Raw genomic sequence first — 15,708 nt, 5'->3', positions numbered from 1 at the left:
CATACGGTATACGGTCCTTTACCTGCTTCCCCGAGAGATTCTGGTGCTGTTGTGCGAAGAGCAGGGTAACAGAACCTCAGAAGGAGAACATGTAGTTAACATTGTGTTAGGAATGCTGCTGCCATCAAATTGTCTTATCTGGAAAACACTCCCCCCCCCCCTTCTTCTTTTGAATGCTTTCTGAATGGTACAAATAATAAGGCTTCCCACTCTGCTGGATGCTTTGAAATCCTTTAAAAGCCAGCCCTCAAAATCTGTCGCATAACAAAGGGGCTTATGTGGAAATGGCTTCACATTTACAGCTCTGGCTTCGAATCGGGAGCAGGAAACTTGTATCTGCCGGAACCTCGGCACATGGATGCCAGGAGGGTGATCTCAAAACGGTCACAAAATAGAGAGCTTAGAAAGCTAATGTTGGGAGTTCTGGCAAGAAATGTAACTCTGAGCTTTTTTTCCCTTTTTTCTCATTTTGAAACTTTTTAGTTTATTTTTTATTTATTTTTTATAACATTTGCCGGATCTCAAAAACAAATAGTCACTTAATATGTTTGGTTGAATTTTTGTGTTTTAGCTGATTCATTATAAGTGAATAAACTGAAAAAAATGTACAATAAATATAGTATATCAATGATTAGTTTACTTAACCGTTTGAGGAATGCTAAAGCTGTGGCAGGATTAGATGTTTTTTTGCTATAGAAGTTTTTGCGGCTTTTAAGGGTACTAAATTCCTTTATAAGAGACGGGTAAATGCTGAAATACACTCGGAAGCAGAGGCTAGTGATTTTATCTGGTCTACAATCTAGAGGAAGAAAGGGCTTTAGTGAACCGTAGGGCATAATTTTATGGCAATTTCCCATCAAGATAAGTAAATATGTGTCCGTACTCCAGCTCCAGGAGGATTGGGAGATCCCATTACATTTTTAAACGCAACCTTTGAACAGATTAATTCCCCAGAAATGGAGTTAAAATTGTTTAACTAATGCCATGTGGTAGCAATGTATGGTGATTGCTGCGGATCAGTTTATTCAGAGACTCCCTTCCCTCGGGAGCGCAACATAGGCTTTATGTAAAGAAGCGCCAGAAGATCAAAGAGTTATATGAAAAAAAAAGACAGACGAGAATAGATTCCATATTTGAAGTGGTGAACTGCTCAGTCCTTTTGTACGGGAAATATAACCACACTGCCTGCTTTGGCAAGACAGGGGCTTAGTACGGCATATGTGCGGTATTGATCTTTGATCCAATTTTATTAATAATCCGAGGCTTACCTTACGGCTCTTGTGGATGGTTCTGCGACAGATGCCTTCCCGAGGCTCTATTTGTTACTATTCTTATGAATGTCCCTGTTTAAAGCGAGTGCGTGACAGCCATGTTCGTGAACCCAAGTGTGCGTCGCTGATGTCAGATTGTGTAAGCCCTTGCCACAGGCTCCCACTTAGTCGGGGATTTTTTTAGTAGCCTGATTCTAAATATTTCCAAAGAGGTTGTTTCAGGTCCTTTACCTTCTCTTGCATTTATCCCTAACGTGTCACTTGATTGGATCGCATCAGTTTATTATTCTAAATCACTTATTAGCTGCATATATTTTGTTCATTGATCAGTGTGGGTCCCGTTAACTGAGTGCCTGTTTGTACTTCACTCAAGGTCAGTGCTTAATTTGTGATGAATCCCGATTTCACATTTTTTACAATGCCTAAAGGTTTGTTCTTTATCTTCCTTGTTCTTGTATGGGCAAGTCATTTTTTTTTTTCTTATCCCATCCCCCGCCCCACCCTCAGCCCTTTAACTTGTCACTACAGGGGACTGGTCTCATCAGTATGAAAACACGCATGACCTCTCAGGGTAATAGCATGATGTCCATACAGCGTAGCACTTTAATGGCTTAGCTTCATTGCAATGCAAGGACTCATCATGGTGTTCTTCAGCTAGTATTGTTAGCATAAGCTGCTTACCTGTTTTGTTTGCTTACGTAAACAAGACATGCGTATATACATGTAAATGTGTGTGTTCTTTCGACATTTGCTTTCTTGTACTAGATGCGTTTTGGACAGGATGGAAGGGGGAGGACAGAGCTTATTCTCCTGTCCTCCTCAGATGTGCCTGATCTGCGATTTCTCCTTGATTCATCTCTTCCAGCGGATTGTCCGACTGATTGAGCAGATCTCTTCAAGTGTGCAAAACGCATTCTTAATAAGCAAAAGAAGTGTTGCTGAAAAGCACTTTCAGACATCTTCACGCCGCTGTCAGAGTTCACGTTGGTGAAGAGACAACTGATTAAAAAAAAAATGTCTGTGAAAATTGGGTTGCTTCATCCCCCGATGCATTTAGGCTGTGCAGTTATACAGTGTCAGGGATTCAGATTGTGAACCCGTGGTATGTGTGAAATGTCAGCGCAAATTAGATTTCTCTCCCGACTTCTTCAAAGGAAAGGAGAATGTTAAACAAATTTCTCCGTTAACCTAATTGTGAAAATAATGGGGTTGGAATGGAGTGGTGCGGCTGAGATTTCACTGAATGGTATGAGACCGGCATATGGGCTCGAAGTTAGACTTTGAATCATTTGTGCTTTTGTTCGCGTTTGTCCAGCGGAGTCCAGACGTATTGTCTCCTGTCAGCCCTTTGCGTTCTGCGCATCTAGGGCTGTGTATATGGATGTATAGATCTGTATGCAGACATCTTGCTGCATTTATCTCTGTTCCTCTGGAAGAACATTGCTAATCTGCGCAAATAAGCTACTCTTCGGGTGCGGAAAATGTTCAAAATTACCCTAAATTGGGTATTAGGAAAATAATTTTTACATGTAAATGGATTAGTTGAAAAACTCAGACCTCTTAATAGGCTATATAACAGTTCTTGTTAGTTTTACCATCTTAATATATCTTTTTCACGTATAGATATCAATGATTTTGCTTTTTTCTTGCTCTTAACGTTGCTTGCGCACAGTTATTCACGTAGCTGGCCCTTCCAGAGGATTCATGCTCTTGCCATGCCTTTTGTTGCCGCTATACATCTATTCCGGTGACTATTTTACCGCGAGTCTCTGTACATTACATGCAGCTTTTTAAACCTTTGAGCATTATCCGCAGTGTGCCGCAGCGGGCCTCTGTCACACAGAGTTAAACTGATCCACCAAGTGATTAGTAGGAGTTGCTCTGTATAGATCAAATGCCATGCGGCCCTTATTTTCAAATTTTAGTACAGCATGAACAGGGCCCTCCGGCCTTGTATTCTTATATTTTGAAGAGAGCTGACGCAAAATCACATCAAGGCTGTGCTGGGAGTCGGAAGTGTCACAATGACCCTTTTCTTTCCTTTCTTGTTGTTTAATCCAGTTTTTTTCCCCTCCCCCTCTGTTAGGTGCCCTCTGGATGTGTATAGTCTTAAATCCCCACTGCAAACCGGAGCAGAAGGCCAGTTGGCTGAAACAGCTGAAGAAATGGAACAGTGTTGATGTGTGTCCCTGGGAAGACGGGAACCATGGAAATGAGCTGCCCAATTTAACCAATGCTTTGCCTCAGGCTGGAAATGCCAACCAGGGTGAGTGAAACCTCCTGTAAAAAGTACCCCCGCATACGCGCTTCTGTTCACTCACTGTATAAATATCCCAGGTCGGTTTGGCTCCACTTCTTTTATAAATACGACCATGTGTGAAGTTTCTAAGGGACAGCCCAGAGCTGCCGAAAACACTCTCACGCACTAGTGGATATTTAGTTTAAATCATTTGGAATGCTTACTGTTGATTACATCTTCCTTGTAATCTGAAACTGCCCACTATTTCCTAGCCTCCCTTTACAGACTCATTGATTGCTCCAAAAGTCTTCCTGGGTTCCCTGCTAATGCCCCCTGGACCAGTCATTCATGCTTTCACTGTTGACCTCATGTTGTAGGCTTGTGCGTCTGTGTCCTGACACTTGGGCTTCGTCTGGAGGGGCACTACACATCGCTATGACTGTGCCATTTTTGCAAATTTTGTTGATTCCTACAAAAGCAACTTTTTTTTTGAGAAACGTGTGAAAGACTATTTCCTTCCATCGTAACAGATTCATCGCACAGACCTCATCGAACAGTGTTCACACGAGCCATCGAGGCATGCGATCTTCACTGGCAAGATAGTCACTTGCAGCACATTATCAGCAGTGACCTTTATACCAACTACTGTTACCATGACGACACTGAAAACTCCCTCTTTGACTCTCGTGGGTGGCCCCTCTGGCACGGTAAGTTGCACAACCATGAAGATGCTTCAGTGACTTGGTGCTTTGTTTAAAATTCTATAGAGTTTTAATTCGGGAGGAGAAGTGGGTGGATGAAATACTTCATAATAACCGCTGATTTTGTTCTGATATCAAACCATGTAGCATGGGGAAAATCTGTTTGAAGAAGGCTACATGAATGCTCTGTGTTTTACCCCTAGAGCATGTCCCAACCGCATGTGCAAGGGTGGATGCACTGAGGTCTCATGGCTACCCACGAGAGGCCCTCCGACTAGCAATAGCCATTGTCAACACGCTAAGGCGGCAGCAGCAGAAACGGATGGACCTTTTTCGAATCCAGAAGAAAGGTAAGCTACAAGCCTGTTGGAAAGTGAAGCTGTCTTCTGGTACATTGTGTTCTTTTCGCTCCGGGGGCAAACTTTAATGAGAATTCAGTCGATTAACATATTTAACATAAAACCGATGAAATCCTAGTTTCTGATGTATAGTCTTCTTAACCCTACAAAAGACACATCACACAATATTTGGGCTTTTCAGTGAGGTCGGAAAAAAAACCCAACTTTTGCTTATAGTAAAGAGTGTAATTAAAGGCCACATGCCCAGCTTACTGGAGTAAATGATCACAAAATCTGGCTTGATTTTCTCTCTTGGACTGCCTTCACTGTCAAGTTTTAATAAACAGGTTTAATTCTTCACAGTTTATATAAAGCAACTCTGCTTCAATTTTAATGACCCTTCACACTGCTTGTGTTGATTTTATTATATTTTTTATCTGACAATAGAGCTTCTACACAAAGGCTTAACATCCATAACAAATCTTGAAGGCTGGGTTGGCCATCCTTTGGATCCTATCGGTACGCTGTTCAGTAGCCTCATGGAAGCCTGCAGAGCTGATGATGACGGATTCCATGGGTTCTCTGATTTTACAGGTAACAATCAAAATAGTGTAATGGCATTCCCATGGTATTATTTGAATTAAGAGACAGGACTGTCAATTATTTCTTTCAGAAAGGTACATTTGGTAAAACAGTTAATGTTTCATAACTGAATTCAGGTTTAATCAAATAATTCTGACACAAATGAGTGTCAGTGCTGAGCACAAGGCGTATGGCGTGCCACAATTTCAATAAATTACCCCGGATACCCACTGCTAGTAATGAATGATTGATAGTGTTCCAGCCGCAGCTCTTATTAAGTTCTAAGGAGGTATTATTGAGATTTGTCATGAGGCATTGTGCGCGGCTTTTATGCTGCAGCCTGCACAGCTTCAGCCAGGAAATTAAATTTCTTTATTTTGATTTCTGTATAGTGCTAGGCCATCCCAAAATTGCAAAATGTAAATCGTACAACCAAACTCCATAACCCTTTGTTAGATGATTCTTTGAAAGCGTTGAGCATTTGATGCTTCTAAAGCTGACACGATACACATGTTTGGGGTTTTTGTTGCATGGTGGATCAGCGTATTTTCTAGTAATATATTTCGGTTATATTTCTGGCGTTTTCTTTGTGTCTTTTATTATATAGGGTCGTTTGCATAAATCCAGTGGATATTTTGTATAGTAAAGCACTGCTCATCAGGAGTTAGATGATCAGCCAAACCCCTGTCTTAGCGTTTAATGTGTAACACATGCTTCATACCTGCAGACAGAGAAACTTCCACCTGCTGGTTTCAGAATAAGTTAAGGAACAATGAAAGGTCCACAGTCAAGTAGATAATATCACCCAGTACAAAGTGTGTAAAATTGATTAAAACATGTTAATGTTTATTGATGTGATTTCTTGATTTCACTATATGCATCCCAAAAATAGAATATCAATTCCTCTATTATGCAATTTTTTCCCCCCTGACAATTTGTTTGCTTTATGTACAGACGTGTTCGGGCATTGCAAATCTGTGGATTATCAGCATATGTCTCCCCACAAGTTTTTAGAAGAAGGAGAATCCTACTTAACGCTGGCCGTGGAGGTAGCGCTAATAGGACTAGGACAGCAGAGAATAATGCCAGACGGTTTGTACGCACAAGAGAAGGTGTGTCGGAACGAGGAGCAGCTCATTTCTAAACTGCAAGAAATCGAACTGGACGATACGCTAGTAAAAATCTTTCGAAAGCAAGCAGTCTTCCTATTAGAAGGTACGGAGGTCAATGCTCTAAAGCTCGTGGGTCATACCACACTGAATCCAACACGGGTGAACCGTTGGCTGTAATTGGGGTCATAATCAGTAAAGTCTTCCCCATCTTTGGATCATCATGCACTTGTTGGTGTAGGTCTAACTTTCTTAGTACATCTAATACAGGTACATTTCTATACCTGATTTAAAATTGATAACGTTTTTGTGCCAGGTAATTTTCAAAAAAGATATCCTTCATTTGACAATTAATTTAGGTGTTCTATCGTCATCCTCTATTGTAATGTAATTTAAGAATATTATTTTTTCTTTTATTGGAGAGGATTTTAGATTCTTGTTTTCCTGCAAGTCTGTTAAATCACAAACAATTAACCCTTTCTCTTTCTCCCTTCAGCTGGTCCATACAGTGGTCTGGGTGAAATTATCCATCGAGAGAGTATTCCAATGCACACATTTGCCAAGTATCTCTTCACCTCCCTCCTACCTCACGATGCTGAATTAGCATACAAAATTGCACTGAGAGCAATGAGGTATGTATTGCTTCATGGTTTTGTGCACACAGCCCGGTGTATGTGCGGGATTTATACACGTGTGCCGTTCATTTCTGTAGAGATCATCTCCAGGCAAACACCCAGACCTTTCCCCGGGATTGGCTCGGTGGAGGTGAATTAAGAAACCACGGGGCACATCATCACACTGACACTTTAATTTAAGTACGGAATACGGAGTCATTTGAAATTCTGGAACGTGTGACTATTATGAGCGAAGTTTAATCACACAGCTCCTTCCACCGAAACCTTTGCTAAATAATTCATTGCACTTTGAAAATTAGATTTTTTTTTTCCCCCTTTTGAAAACGTAGAGTCTAATAAATATGGTCGACTGGATCTAATTGGGGCTTTCCATCCATTGTACTCTTCTGAGAACCCGAATGTAATTTGTGGACATAACCTTTATGATACGGCCATTGAGGTTTTCCCTTGGTGAATGCTGCCTAGTTACGAAGTTACACTATTGTCTGATATTATAGGAAGTGTGTGAAAAAGTCACAATGTGAAAATATTTTCAGTGTGGGTTTTTTTTTCTTCATTTGTGTAACTATTTAGACTTAACACTTTAGCTTGAGTGCACTTTTTTCATGTTTTTTTTTTTTTTTTTTTTTTTAACTACCTAATTGTGGTTGAATTTTTTTCTTTAAAATCTTCGGGGTTATTTATTTCAGGGGGTTGTTTGTGTTTAAGGTACACAGAACAACTTTTTAAATGTGTATAAATACCATGTATAGTGCATCTTAATCTATACAGGAATTTCTTTAAATTGGCATGGATTCTTATTTAATGAGTATAATATTTATTGTTGGGTGTACTTGTAATGCTTTAGTGCTAATACGATAAATTGGGGTACGTGAACATGCATTATCACTAAAAACATCCCTATGATATTTGCTGCATGTGGACTTAAGCATAGTTGCAAGATATTAGGTTTTAATTGCATATACATTTTCTCTGGCATCAAGGAGAGCCGTATAAGTGCCGATTTAAAATGCTTATCACTTGTGTGTTTTGCATTTGGTGGAAATCTATACTTTATGGAGTCACAGACACCAAGTCTGTTTGTAATCAACTTCTTGCTGCTTAATTTTCCGTTCTCCTTCGTTAGATTTGTGTGCCTGTGCATTCTGAATCTTCTGTGTTTAAGATTCTAGTTTGCCTGTTGCCATTTTTCTTTGACCCGTCATTAATAAACCGTGTGACCTATTGGCAGGAACATCAGGGACGGTCAATAAGTACCGAACGCTGAATAAGGCACAGCAGACTGGATCCAATAAACTGAAGGCTCTGGGGAAATTGCCTTGTTTATTAAATCCAGTCCAGTGACTGACCTTTAAGTAATGGGTTTGAGAGCAATACTAAAACACTGTCCTCTTTCTCCAGGCTGCTAGTGCTGGAATCCACGGCTCCTACAGGTGACATGTCCCGGCCACACCATATTGCCTCAGTAGTTCCTAACCGTTACCCCCGCTGGTTCACCCTGAGTCATATTGAGTCTCAACAGTGTGAGCTGGCATCTACCATGCTGACAGCAGCCAAAGGTGAGTCCATTCATTGCAGTGCGATAAACATTGGTGGAGTTCTATTCTTTTTAACATTTAATTATGATGGCAGCTCAGTTGTGTGGCTATCGCTCTGCTTTGTGTGAGCCTCTGTTCTCTGCTTCCTCCTGACCCATGCACATTAAGGTCATCTCTCGTCTACCCATGACTGGCAAATAGAGCTCAATGTGCATTTCCCAGATGTGGGAGAGCTCTGGGCAGTCTGAGGCTCACAGGTATACTGATCACTTGATCCTTTTTCTGGGCAATGGCTTTGTGAAAGGGGTAAGCTTTAGACAACTTTAAATGGGAGGGGGAACAGTGTGCCCCAACAGGTTGAAGATGGCCTGGGGAAGTTAGATTTCACCCAGAGACTGCAGGGCAAGCTGGAAGCATTGTTGGATATGTGGGCAACCCTGCTGTATATGAGTCCGGGAAACAGTAATACATGACCTCATATTTATATGCACCCTAGTATGTTCTGCGTTTTCTGAGTGTTCAGAGCTCATCCTCCTTATTTTGTTATGTCTGCCTCTAATTTTGTTCTCGGTGGCTTTATAAAGTTATTTGTTTTTATCCATTTTTGTTCTACGTTGTGGCTGAAAGTTTACAGATGTATGATGATCTTTAAATTAAATGTTTTTTGGTTTTTTTTTTATTTGCAAATTGACTGCAGAAAATTTCAAGCAATTAAGAGTACCCAAGATTTAAGACCATACATAAAATATATTGGGGTTGAGTTTTAGGAATTTAGTAGGTGAAGTGGTGGACACAGAAATATTGAGTAAGGACAGATCTATTACTTGATACGTAGGGATACGTGTGTAAATACAGTCTGCCTTACCTGTGCAACAGTTACCAATATACCATCTAAATATACAAGAGATCCAGATGGCTTCTTGATCTCATACACTTGTGTTCCAACGTTACGTCCTTCAACAAGTCAATCTTTCTTCTATCTTGCAGGTGATGTTAGGAGGCTGGAAACAGTGTTAGAGTCCATCCAGAAAAACATCCACTCCTCATCGCATATTTTCAAACTTGCACAGGATGCATTTAAAATAGCAACATTAATGGACAGCTTGCCAGATATAACGCTTCTAAAAGTGTCCCTGGAACTGGGCCTTCAGGTTTGTTTGTCTTATTTGTACAATTTTCCATTTTTATCTATAATTTGTCAACTAGGTTAAAACAATAAACTTTACATATATCAGTTCATGGCTCTATTTGATCATGTGGATTATGGGGTAATAAATAAGAGCTGCAATGCACCTTAATGCTCTGCTTATAAGACAGATCTCTTGTGACAAGTTTTATAATTAGTACAGGTAACAGGAGGACCATTAGTTCAAAACACATAAATGTTAAATATTTAATTTCGTTTGATATGTTTGCTTTCTTAAAAGATGTTTGGTTAAAAATGTCAGAACATCATATAGGAAATCTGTTACCAAGAATTATAAAAGGAATAAAACACAGAAGTTTCTACAACACTAAACTGTTCTATGCTACTCGCCACTAGTACGCAGAATTATGTTTTATTCATCGGTAGCACATAGTGTACTTTTTTGCAAGATTCCGAAGTAAGAAATGTTCAACATTGTTAGCATCACCGCGGAATCCATTGATAAGAATGCATTCACAGTAGGTGCTATAAATACCTGTTTTTATAGTGAAACCGTGCATTGATTTATACGGAGATGGTAGGGGATGTGGGTAAATATTTATGCCTGCTAGTAAATTAGAAATGGACAGCTCTCTTGGTCTGTCACGTCCCAATTAACAGGATAACTAATGTTTCAACCTCTTCTGCCCTCTAGGTAATGAGAATGACGCTTTCCACTTTAAATTGGCGACGTCGTGAAATGGTTAGATGGCTGGTAACATGTGCAACTGAAGTGGGTATGTATTAAGCATCTTAGCTGGAAAAAGAATTCAAAATACACTGCTTGAATAAACTAGCTGAAACCCACCCAAGACTTGCAGTTCTGAGTTTTACTGTTGTATATATCAAATAAGCACAAAAGAAAAATGTCCACTTATGGAAAATCTTAAGTTACCATTCTTGTCAATATTTTAGTTTAGTAAGTTAAGTTAGTGGAATCAAATAACCCCCTTTGTTACTCTGTACTGTACTATAAATATATATATTTTAATGGCATGCAAGATCAGAAACCCCACAGGTTTACTGCCGGGAGGTCTTGTCAAACTAGCTTTGTTTTTTTACTATAACGAGAGAGGGGCGCATGAACATGTGGAGAAAACAAAAAATACTAAATAGTGTAACAAATTCTGATCAGAATTTATTACACTATTTTGTATGTTTTGTTTTCTCCACATGTTCATGCGCCCCTCTCACGTTATATTGACTTTTTGAACACTTGTGAGGAGTGTTATTTGGGAGCAGCTGAACGTGTAGGGTATTTATTTATATATATATATATATATATATATATATTTATTTTTTTTTATTTTTTTTTTATTTACACATCTACACGTGAAGGTGGTTTCTTTGTTTTTCTATTATAGCTTTGTTTTTTTGACTGATTACAATAGACCAGAGATGAGCATCTGACTTGGTCCCTCATAGAAGGCTTCTAAATAAGTTGTATATGTGCAGTGTTTGGGCTTGGGTGTTAAAATAGTTGAATGGATAAGGCAATCGTTGAGTGACAGTAGACAGAAGGTTGAAGTTATTGCACTTGGGAGTAATTATTTCTGATGACTTAAGGTATGCAGGCAATAAAGTGTCAGAAAAAAGTGAGAAAGGCACTGGGTTGTATAGCAAGAGAGGCATTAGTAGCAGGAAAAGGAAGGTGGTTTGGCCTTTTTACAGATCTCTTTTCACACTGCATTCACAATTGTGGAGACGCCATCTCCGGAAGGATATTGATATAGAGGAGACAGTTCAGAGGAGGGCTACTAAAATGTTTAATGATTTGCTGGATATAAATTATCAGGAAAGTGGAAGGTATCTCAATATGCATGGCTTGGAGGAAAGAAGAGGAGATGCAATCGAAATGTTTATATACCTAAAGGGATTTAAGAAAGTGCCAGGAAGGAGGGTCAGAGGTTTAGATGTAATGTAAGGAAGTTTTAGGAAGAGGCTAATACAGTGAGGGAATTGAAACAAGCATTGAATAGACTTAAAGCTATTGTGAATCTAAGGCAAAATTGAGGACCAATTGAGGCCAGAGTCTCTTTATCTGGAAAAACGGACAGACTAGATGGTTCTGCCCTGCCATCAAACTCCGTGTTTCTATACTGGGTGGTTAGACACGGTGTTATGTTTATGTTGGGTGCAACCTATTATATTTTCCCAACAGCTGTTTTATACACTGCCACAGCTAACATCAGACTTGGAATACAAAGACTAATAGAAACAGAGGTATATAGAGCCATTGTTTGTCACTTTCTATGTTTCGTGAAATAAAATGGCATAATATTATGTGTTTGGTTTTTTTTGCCAGGGGTATATGCACTGGACAGCATCATGCAAAGTTGGTTTACACTCTTCACTCCAACAGAGGCCACTAGTATTGTTGCTACAACAGTTATGTCCAACAGCACCATTGTCCGTTTGCACCTCGACTGCCATCAACAGGAGAAGCTGGCAGGCAGTGCTAGGACGCTTGCACTCCAGTGTGCGATGAAGGACCCACAAAACTGTGCCCTGTCAGCACTTACTTTATGTGAAAAGGATCACATAGCTTTTGAGACAGCTTACCAAATTGTCCTGGATGCTGCTACGACCGGCATGAGCTACACACAACTTTTTACAATAGCACGGTACATGGAGCACCGTGGTTATCCCATGAGGGCCTATAAACTGGCTACATTGGCCATGACGCATTTGAACCTGAGCTACAACCAGGATACTCACCCTGCCATTAATGACGTTTTGTGGGCTTGTGCTCTCAGCCACTCCCTCGGGAAAAATGAGCTAGCAGCGATAATACCTCTTGTAGTCACAAGTGTCAAGTGTGCAACAGTACTTTCAGACATTCTGCGCAGGTGCACTTTGACCACTCCTGGGATGGTGGGACTTCATGGGCGAAGGAACTCTGGCAAGCTTATGTCACTGGACAAATCCCCTTTGAGACAGCTTTTGGATGCCACAATTGGGGCCTACATAAACACAACGCATTCGCGGCTCACGCACATCAGCCCTAGACACTACAGTGAATTTATAGAGTTTCTTAGCAAGGCCCGAGAGACCTTTTTAATGGCTCACGACGGACACATTCAGTTTACACAGTTCATTGACAACCTAAAACAGATCTACAAAGGCAAAAAGAAACTGATGATGCTGGTCCGTGAACGATTTGGTTGATGACAACGTGTGAATGGGGCTGGGTGGGAAGGGGAAGGTTTGTTTTTACTTGAGCCTGCCTTTTTATCCTTTTTAACTTAAGAAGAAAAAATGTCAAAACAATACAAAAAAAAGCCACACCGGTATTATGTGTATAGTTATATTGCGTTTGCAAAACTAAATTGTCATATTGTGAAAGTTTGCGTATCTGTTTTCTTTTTCCTTATTTTTGTTCTGTTTTCCAGTTATCTGTGTGTGTGAGAGAAATTCAAGGTTTGGTTTACACTGAGTAAATGTTGTCAAGTGGTGAAAGGCCACGTAGCTCTCCTCCTTCTGTATTTGTTCACAGCCTCAAAAACGCAATGGCTTTAAAATAATTATTGAAAAACAAAAAAAAAATCCTTTAAAAAAAAAAACCAAACTTCAAATACAACCTTCATCCTGTGACAGGTACCTCGAATGGATCCAGCTTTACCCTTCTGCATCTCATCCTTACATTTTAACCTATTTAACACAACAAGCAAACCCTAAAATATTAGTATTTTTTAATTAAAAAAAAAAAAAAAAGGCTGATTCTGTGGCTTTTGCAATGCTGTTCATCTAGAAGCATGGCACCCAACGCTTGTGCACGTGGAAACTTAAGCGGCTGTCAAAATACATTCTCAGGGATTATCAAGAAAAAAATGAGAGCATTTATTGTACTGTATATATATTATAGTATATGTCTGAATATTGAAAACAAAGTATAACATTAACTAATTTATAAAAAAAAATATTCTATGTAATGCAAATACTTGAAGCTGCAGTAGCTTGGTTTTTAAACAAACGAAACAAACACAAGTGGATAAAACATATCACAAAGTGAGACGCGAGCCTTGCTTCGGTGTACGCTGAGGTGGTGACCGTACGTGCTGGGCATCTATACAGAGCCACCTTAGTTGACTTGCATTGCTCGGCTAATACCTGTTGCAGAAAAATTATACTTTTTAGCCTTGATTCGTACAACCGTAGGAATATTTATACAAAAATGCCCACACCTGGTATGACTGTTCAAAGGATCTAGTAATTCAGCCAGAGAGCAGCAGGCCTTAGCATTAAATATATATATTTGCCACATTAGGGATTGTGCCTCTCTAAGCAGCAAGAACTTCCAACATTCTACTACGCAAGATGTCAAAATGTATTCAACGCAATTGACTTCAATACCGGCATTGGGCTAACAATAAGCTATACATTGTGCACAAATAGCATACGTTATATATATTTCTGCATAGGTATTTTGACTTTGTGCGGGGCAGAAAGTTGTGTAGGTATGACTGTTCAACTTTTTATTTTTCTAATTTTGTTAACTTTTTTTCCTCTAGATTTGCTCAAAACAAAACAGCCTTCTATCTTGCCTTGTCTTAATGCTTTAAAATAACCAAACTGGAGATCTAACTTACCAAACTGTTCGTTATATAAAAAGTACCAACTTTTATTGGTTCTAATAATGTGTTTTTAATTTTAGTTGAATGGTTCTGTATCCTTGTGCTTTTTAAAAAGCCGTTCTTATGTTTTGGTGCAAAAGTTGTCTTGTGTCTCTTGTTCCCTTCATTAGAGAACATGCTCTAGGTATGTTTGTAAGTATTTTTTTGTTTAGAAAAAGAAACTTTCATGCTCTTCATTTTATTTATTATACTAGGTAAAAAAAAAAGGTTGTACTTCATCACCCCATGTAAACTTGCTCATGAAGTTTAAAGTAATTAAAATTTGATACACTGATATCAATTTATTTATGTAACTAAATCACTGTTTTATAAACTTGTTAATGATCAACAATTTTTTTTGTTTTGATTAAAATTAGTTTTTTGAAAGTTGATTTCAGCTTCCTTTTAGTTGCGTGGTGTAACTTTTCTAGATGAAATCTAGCATATGAAGTAGTTTGTCTGCTAGAAGATGTGTTGCTGTAAAGAAAACATCGAGTGGAATAACAAAGAAAAGAGCAGCTTTCTCCAAGCAAACTAGATGATCTGGTTTTTGGGAACGATGATTCCAACAATGCTCAGCTGGCATAACTCATTCCCTTTAGGGTTTATTTTTACCATGGAGGCTGTAGTTCTATAACCGACACGGAGCACCTGGGAGGGGGACTGCGCTTTGATTAAGGTGAGCTGTCCAGAACATGAGGTATGTTAGTGTGTGTGTGTCACTGTGTGTGTGTGAAAGTGCTGTTGTGTTAGTGTGTTTATACGCCGATCAGCCATAAAGTCGCTCAGAACCTTACGCTTGCCCATTTTTCCTGCTTCTAACCCATCAACTTCGAGGACAAAATGTTCACTTGCTGCCTAATATATCCCCCCACTGATAGGTGCCATGATAACAAGATTATCAGTATTATTCACTTCACCTGTCCGTACTCATATTGTTATGGGTGATCGATGTGTAATCACACAAAGCAATATACATACACACTATAATAAATGTATATGTACAGTCGTGTGAAAAACAAAGTACATCCTCTTTGAATTCTATTGTTTTACATATCTGGACATAATCACCTGTTCCTTAGCAGGTCTAAAAAGTAGGAAAATACAACCTTATATAAACACATGACCTATTACACTGTGTCATGATTTATTCAACAGAATAAAAAACCCACGTGTGAAAAACTAATAACACCCTTACTGCTCCCATAGTACTTATGATGCTACGTAGCAGAGGGGTGCTGCTTATCAAATGCCCTTGATTATTGATCATCGGCAAATGTGACCACACATTCAGGTACGTGTTAACACAATACCAAGAAGGAAAGGTATCAGCAATAAACTTGGAGAAGCAATTGTTGCTTCCCATCTGTTTGGGAAGGGTTATAAGGCAATTTCCAAACAACTTAAAAGTCCATCATTCTATCGCATGAAAGATTATTCAGAAGTGGAAAACATTCAAGACAGTAGCCAATCTTTTCAGGAGTGGACATAATAGC

The 15,708-nt window shown here is 39.3% G+C and overlaps 1 protein-coding gene across 4 annotated transcripts in view; it reads left to right on the top strand.

The window, feature by feature from the left end:
• Positions 1-12,767, top strand: part of LOC149285523 (zinc finger SWIM domain-containing protein 6) — a 46,528-nt gene extending 33,761 nt beyond the window's left edge. The window contains exons 6-16 of one of the 4 annotated variants that reach the window (XM_089495246.1): positions 3,358-3,537; positions 4,041-4,217; positions 4,294-4,298; positions 4,417-4,561; positions 4,997-5,143; positions 6,086-6,346; positions 6,737-6,872; positions 8,277-8,434; positions 9,401-9,564; positions 10,255-10,336; positions 11,905-12,767. In XM_089495246.1, coding sequence (XP_089351372.1) covers positions 3,358-3,537; positions 4,041-4,217; positions 4,294-4,298; positions 4,417-4,561; positions 4,997-5,143; positions 6,086-6,346; positions 6,737-6,872; positions 8,277-8,434; positions 9,401-9,564; positions 10,255-10,336; positions 11,905-12,767 — 2,318 coding nt within the window. Of the gene's footprint in view, positions 1-3,357; positions 3,542-4,040; positions 4,218-4,293; positions 4,299-4,414; positions 4,562-4,996; positions 5,144-6,085; positions 6,347-6,736; positions 6,873-8,276; positions 8,435-9,400; positions 9,565-10,254; positions 10,337-11,904 lie in introns of all 4 variants that reach the window. The other 3 variants (XM_089495247.1, XM_089495244.1, XM_089495248.1) reach the window with 3 other exon arrangements.
• The last annotated feature ends 2,941 nt before the right edge of the window (positions 12,768-15,708 follow it).

The sequence above is a fragment of the Sceloporus occidentalis genome, unplaced genomic scaffold (assembly GCF_023333645.1).
Source record: "Sceloporus occidentalis isolate IW3139 unplaced genomic scaffold, rSceOcc1.0.p SCAF_78, whole genome shotgun sequence".
In the NCBI taxonomy this organism is placed as follows: Eukaryota; Metazoa; Chordata; class Lepidosauria; order Squamata; family Phrynosomatidae; genus Sceloporus; species Sceloporus occidentalis.
Note: the sequence above shows the minus strand (reverse complement) of the source record. Positions and strands in the feature narration are given on the sequence as shown.